The following is a 7,060-nucleotide window of genomic DNA, read 5'->3' as shown; positions in this document are numbered from 1 at the left end:
TGATTATTGTAGCGAATTATGCGTTAATGATTATGAGAAGATTTCTAAATTGGTTGTGAATTGAACTCTTTAGGCAAAGAATCCGGATCGTCAAGTGGACAAGTCGGAGGGGATACACGCTTGAAGGGGGTGCTCTAAAGGTACGCGACTTTGGTCTCGTTACATTACTTATAAACATTTGGTTTTAGCTTGTTAATGGTGTCACAATGTAGTATATGCGTTTGACGTGTCATTGAAGTGGCGAAGTCCATTTGACACTCAAACGGGTCAAAGCTTTGTTTAAAAATAGTTTGGCTTGACATTAAAGTGAGGATTTTCACTCGTCAACCAAACGGGTCAAAACTATGTCCTTATATTGATCTTGCGCCTAGAGAGTTGAAAGTCTCATATTGCGCTAGTGCTAGATAGCAAATTAGTAATGAATGGTTATACTAAGTTAAGTTTATGAATCCGTGTTATCGGGTTGAATGGTAGAAACTAGTTGTAAGAATTGCATAAAGTGGCAATGCTTGAAATTATAGAAAACAAGCATGAAATTCGAATACGAGCGTAAAGCCATGTAATGGTACGAATACGCCAAGAATTACAAGCCCGAGAATGGGTAAATATGTCTAGAATTCTGAAGGATAGAATGATAAACAATATGCACATATAATTAATGGGTCGAATAATCGAAACAAGGTTTTTGCGAGCCATACGTTCATAAACCGAGTTTCATTAAGTGAAACCTACATGGTTAGATCCGTAATTTTAATACGGATACATAGGAAAAAGAATCGGCTAAAACGGACGCATAAATCGAAAGTTATGATAGTTTAAAGATTGACATTTGAAAATAACCATGCTGGGCAGATATGCAGCTCCAATTAACAAGCTTACTGCCAAAATGGAGGCCTCGCGCTGCGCGATGCCAAATCACCTTTGCCGTCGCGTCATGCGACAGACGTCGCGGGCCACGAAAGATTGGCTTTGATCTGTCGCGGGCCACGACAGACCCCAATTGGAGAATTTTGTTTGTTTTTTGTTGTTTAAGCAATAGAACTTGTGTTTTCTTGATATTAAGATGTCAAAACTTACAATTGATGTGGTTTTGACCATAGGTGATGCTCGTTTTGCTGTGGATGTCGATCAAGCAAGGGAATCAAGAACCGAACACAAGTTTTGAATGCTTCCGCGCTAATCTAATCTAGTTTAAACCACGTTGTTTTGAAAACACTACTGAATGTGGAATATTTTAATCTAGTTAGTTGACCATGTTTATACACTATAATTAAGTACATCTTAGTTTATTAACTAAGTTTTTGTTAATTATCTATTTCGTTTTAAAAAGTCCGTATTTTATGATTAAACAATGGAATTATAAGACGAGTGTTACAAGTTGGTAATCAGAGCTCAAGGTTGTTAACAAAATGTGTTCGGTTCAAGCTTGATCAACATCTGGTAAGAGTTAGTTATTTTAGTAGGTTTATTAATGTAAAAGAAAAATATGAAGTGACGTGCACGGGAAGAGCATGTTAACACACTCAAACCCGGAAAGTGCACTAAACGAGAACGGTTAAAGCAAATCGCGAACTTGGCTAAACCAGAGCAAATAAAGTATTTGTTATTGATGAAATGTTTAATGATTGGTGTAAACATTTCAGTTTCAAAGATGACGGAAAAAGGTAATGATGATGCGGTGCCGATAGTCACCGAGCAAATGAAAGAAATGATTGCTGAGGAAGTAGGAAAGGCAATTGAAAATAGCCTATCCGGTTTCATAGATAAGATTCAAAACACGGTACTTTCGTTAGTCGAAGAAAGAATCAAGAAGTTGGAAGATAGTACCAACACAACAAAGGAAAAATCGGGAGAGCTCAAGGGCTACTCATACAAGGAATTCATGGCATGTAAACCGCCACTTTATAACGGAGAGGTGGATCCAATAATATGCCAATGATGGCTGAGCGATATTGAAGGGGTGTTTCAGAAAACCCATTGCGACGCAAACGACTTCGTAGCTTACGGTATGGGTCACCTGAGAGGTCAAGCAAAGGATTGGTGGGATAACAAGAAAAAGGAAATTGGAAGCGAAGCGGCAAGAGCAATGACATGGTACGAGTTTAAGGTGCCATTCCTTAAACACCACAGCCCCAAAGCAGTTATTAACCGAATCAAGGAGGAATTTATTCAGCTAAGGCAAAAAGGTGAATCTATCGATAAGATCACGGGGATCTTTCTTGACAAACTAAGATTCTGTGACGAGTTGGTGACGTCCGAAGAACAGAAAGTATATTATTATTATAATATGCTAAGTGCAGAGTACTGGGAGTTCATGACTCCCTCGAAATATGAAACTCTTACCGAGATCATAAACACGGCTCGGGAAAGAGAAATTGAACTGAAAATGCAAATCGAGAGAGGTGAACGAAGGGCGCGGATTGTCAATCCAAACCCTACAAAGAAAGCACGAATCACGGAGTCGTCAAAGAAACAGGAAGGGAAGGGCGGGTCGCCGAATTGTAAGGTTTGCAGGAAAGGGCACAAGGGCGAGTGCCGGTTTAAAGATAAGCTATGTCCTATATGTGGGAAGACAGGGCACACAGCTGCATTATACCCGAGGAAAGTGTCGGTGTGTTATAAATGCTACCAGCCGGGTCACAAGAAATCTGAATGCCTGGAGCTAGTCGGGAAGAAGGATGGCAAGGATTCACATACAGAAACTCCAAAAGCAAAAGCCAGATCCTTCTAGTTAACCGCAGCCGAGGCGAAGGTGGAACCCGATGTGGTCTCAGGTATATTCGCCATAAATTCAATTCCCGCACATGTGTTATTTGATACGGGTGCCAATAAATCCTTTATTTCACATGGATTTATTCGACATCCTTCATTTGAATTGACAAAATTACCTATGCCTTTAGAAGTAGAAGTAGGTGACAACAAAAGTTTTATCATGTGTGATGTGTGTCAAGATTGTAAGATGAGTATCGACGGTGAAGAATACTCAATAGATCTAATCCCAATGTCGATGGGAGAATTCCAAGTAGTGGTCGGGATGGATTGGTTATCCCGACATCACGCGAAGGTCGTGTGTTTCCGCAAGGAGATAAAAACTAACATCTCCAAGTGGAAAACACGTTACCATTTATGGCGAAAAGGGGGTAATCCTGTTATATGCTCAATGTTAAAGGCCAATAAACTTATGAGGCGCGGATGTAGAGCGTTCATGATTTACGTAAATGAACCCAAGGAGGGATTTCCGAAGATTGAAGACGTACCGGTGGTACGAGAGTATACAGATGTGTTTCCGGAAGACTTGCCGGGAGTACCGCCTGAACGGGAGGTAAAATTCGGAATCGAATTGATTCCAGGTGCGAAACCCGTAGCCAAAGCATCGTATAGGCTCGCGCCATTGGAGCTACAAGAATTAATGTCTCAGATTCAAGACCTGCTCGACAAGGGGTTTATTAGACCGAGTGTGTCTCTGTGGGGCGCACCGGTTCTATTCTTGAAGAAGAAGGACAGGAGCATGCGTATGTGTATCGATTACCGGGAGTTAAATAAAATGACAGTGAAAAATCGATACCCGCTTCCAAGAATTGATGATTTATTTGACCAGCTACAAGGCGCGAGTTGGTTCTCAAAGATTGACCTTAGGTCGGGTTATCATCAGTTGAAGGTTAAGGAGGAAGATGTACCGAAGACGGCCTTTCGTACACGGTACGGACATTACGAATTCCTCGTGATGTCCTTCGGATTGACCAATGCACCCGCGACTTTCATGGACCTCATGAACCGAGGTTGCAAACCAATGTTGGATAAGTCGGTGATAGTGTTCATCGACGACATCTTAGTGTATTCAAAGAATGAAGCAGAACATGCAAGCCATTTACATGAAGTGTTGGAGACGCTCAGAAGAGAGAAATTATATGCAAAATTCTCGAAATGTACTTTCTGGTTACGAGAACTGCAATTTCTCGGGCACATTGTTAGTGTAAACGGGGTGTTAGTAGACCCGTCAAAAATAGACGCAGTGGCAAGATGGAATCCTCCGAAGAATCCTTCGGAAATCAGAAGCTTCTTGGGGCTTGTGGGATATTATAGGAGGTTCATACAAGATTTCTCCAAGATTGCTATGTCATTGACCAAACTAACTCATAAAGACGAAAAGTTTATTTGGGGCGAAGATCAAGAGAAAGCGTTCCAAACGCTTAAAGAAAAATTGACCCACGCTCTGGTATTGACATTGCCGGATGGAGTTGATGATATGGTAGTTTACTCGGATGCGTCACATTCGGGTCTTGGGTGCGTTTTGATGCAATGAGGCAAGGTTATAGCCTATGCCTCGAGACAACTAAAAACTCATGAAAAGAATTACCCTACACACGACCTCGAGTTGGCAGTAGTGGTATTTGCCTTAAAGATATGGAGGCATTACTTGTATGGAGTAAAATGCAGTATCTTTACCAACCATAAAAGTTAGAAATATTTCTTCGATCAGAAGGAATTAAAGATGAGGCAAAGGCGATGGTTAGAAATGGTCAAAGATTTCAATTATCATATACATTACCGTCTCGGGAAAGCTAATGTGGTGGCCGATGCGTTAAGCCGAAAGGTAGACTATACACCGATTCGAGTACGATCGATGCAACTAATTATGACATCGGGTCTACTGGAACAAATTCGAAAATCTCAAGTAGAAGCAGTGAAAGAGGAAAATCTGAAGAAAGAAAGAATAGTTGGCCAATTGAAAGAATTGGTGGTTGGTAACAACGGGTTAAAGACTCGTTTCGGGAGGATATGGGTCCCAAATTCGTGTGGAGTCAAGACGCTTCTACTTGACGAAGCCCATAAATCTCGTTATTCTATCCATCCGGGGGCAACCAAGATGTATAACGATCTAAAATAAAATTATTGGTGGCCCGGAATGAAAAGAGATGTGAAAGTATGTAGAGAAGTGCTTGACCTGTTTACAAGTCAAAGCGGAGCACCAAAAGCCATACGGTAAACTGCAACAGTTGGACATCCCAGTTTGGAAATGGGAACAAATCACAATGGACTTGTTGACCAAACTGCCCAAAATCAACCGCGGTTTCGATGCTATATGGGTAGTTGTGGATAGATTGACAAAAAGTGATCACTTCATTCCGATTCGTGAAACTTATACATCTGAAAAGATGTCAGAGGTGTATACTAACGAAATAGTAGCACGCCACGGAGTACCGGTATCCATCGTGTGTCTGACAGAGATACTCGATTTACTTTGAACTTTTGGCGTGAATTCCAAGAGCGAATGGGAACTAAATTGTTCATTAGCACAGCGTACCATCCATAAACGGATGGACAGAGTGAAAGAACAATACAGACGTTGGAAGTTACGTTACGGGCATGTATAATTGACTTCGGAGGTAGTTGGGTTGTCTATCTACCGTTGGTTGAATTTTTATATAATAGCATTTACCACGCGAGCATTGGTATGGCTCCGTACGAGATGCTTTACGGTAGAAAATTCCGAACCCCGGTGTGTTGGGATGAGGTTGGTCCACGTGAGCTTGCACATAAAGATGTAGTCCGCATTACAAATGAGAAGATTGATTTGGTCCGTGCCCATTTGAAAGCGGCTCAGGATCGATAAAAATCGTATGTAGACAAAAGAAGAAGACCAACTGAGTTTCAAGTTGGTGACAAAGTTATGTTAAAAGTATCCCCGTGGAAGGGGATTATTCGGTTCAGAAAAATGGGAAAGTTAAGCCCGAGGTTTATTGGGCCATTTAGAATCAGTGAACGAGTCGGTAAGGTCGCATACCATCTTGAATTACCTGAGGAATTGAGTGGAATACATAGCACGTTCCACGTATCACATCTCCGGAAATGTCTAGCTGACGAAACCGCTTATATCCACTATAACGACATTGAGGTGGATAATAGTCTCAACTACGCAGTGAAGCCGATTGTGATTTTAGATCGCAAGGTGAAGAGTTTGAGGAACAATGAAATTAACCAAGTAAAGGTCAAATGGGAACACATGAAGGGTTCAGATACCACATGGGAGTCCGAAGAGGAGTTGCTATGGCGCTACCCTACATTATTCGGTGCGTGCTTTGGTTTCGGGGATGAAACCCTTTTTAAGGGGGGTGGACTTGTAACACCCCGAAAATATAAAACTTTATATTAGAATTATAAAGTATTAAATAAACAAGAACAAACTAACTAGGAATAGATAACCCAGTTAGATACGAGTCTTGAAATGCCATATAAGTGGATTAAAACACCTAAGTTATAAATTAAACAAAGGTTGAGGGACTTAAGTTGTCAAACTGGAAACTTGAGTTCTTAAAACAAAATAATCTACACCAAACACACACTTAGTGGGTGTCTGCTCGATCATAAACACAGGGGCGAACAAGAACTCCCCCACCAAACCCTAACTTGTGACAAATTGATCAAATTGGAGGCTCAAATCAGTTCCAAATCGATTTTCAAGCAGGAATTAGTGATCACCTTGTTGAAAGGATCATAAGGTATGCAAAATCTTGATGTTTTAATTCATCTTAAATTCTAGGTTAATTGTGAAAATCGAAATATGTGATTGAAATTGGTGAAAATAACAAGTCATGAACTTGATTCTAACTATGTAAAAATTAGACCCGCTAGGTGTTTGTTAAAATGCCTAAGTGAGGATTAAAATGTTAAAAATCGGATGAAAACGCATATTTTATTATCATAGCGAATTATGCGTTAATGATTATGAAAAAAGTTCTAAATTGGTTGTGAATTGAACACTTTAGGCAAAGAATCCGGATCGTCGAGTGGACAAGCCGGAGGAGATACACACTTGAAGGGGGTGCTTTAAAGGTATGTGACTTTGGCCTCGTTACATTACTTATAAACATTTGGTTTTAGCTTGTTAATGGTGTCACAATGTAGTATATGCGTTTGACGTTTCATTGTAGTGGCCAAATCCATTCGACACTCGAACAGGTCAAAACTTTGTTTAAAAATAGTTTGGCTTGACATTAAAGTGAGGATTTTCACTCGTTAACAAAACGGGTCAAAACTATGTCCTTATATTGATCTTGCG

General features: G+C 40.5%; 1 protein-coding gene across 1 annotated transcript; it reads left to right on the top strand.

Annotated features, from left to right (window-relative positions):
- The first annotated feature begins 2,008 nt into the window (after positions 1-2,008).
- LOC110866673 lies at positions 2,009-2,731 on the top strand. The gene has a single exon (XM_022115818.1). It carries the CDS (start codon positions 2,009-2,011, stop codon positions 2,729-2,731), a length of 723 nt encoding a protein of 240 aa, XP_021971510.1.
- The last annotated feature ends 4,329 nt before the right edge of the window (positions 2,732-7,060 follow it).

Source organism: Helianthus annuus, chromosome 7 (assembly GCF_002127325.2).
Source record: "Helianthus annuus cultivar XRQ/B chromosome 7, HanXRQr2.0-SUNRISE, whole genome shotgun sequence".
NCBI lineage: Eukaryota > Viridiplantae > Streptophyta > Magnoliopsida > Asterales > Asteraceae > Helianthus > Helianthus annuus.
Note: the sequence above shows the minus strand (reverse complement) of the source record. Positions and strands in the feature narration are given on the sequence as shown.

What these genes read in the sequence shown, in the direction of transcription:
- LOC110866673 (XM_022115818.1), top strand. Translation starts at nt 2,009, where the DNA reads ATGGGTCACCTGAGAGGTCAAGCAAAGGATTGGTGGGATAACAAGAAA.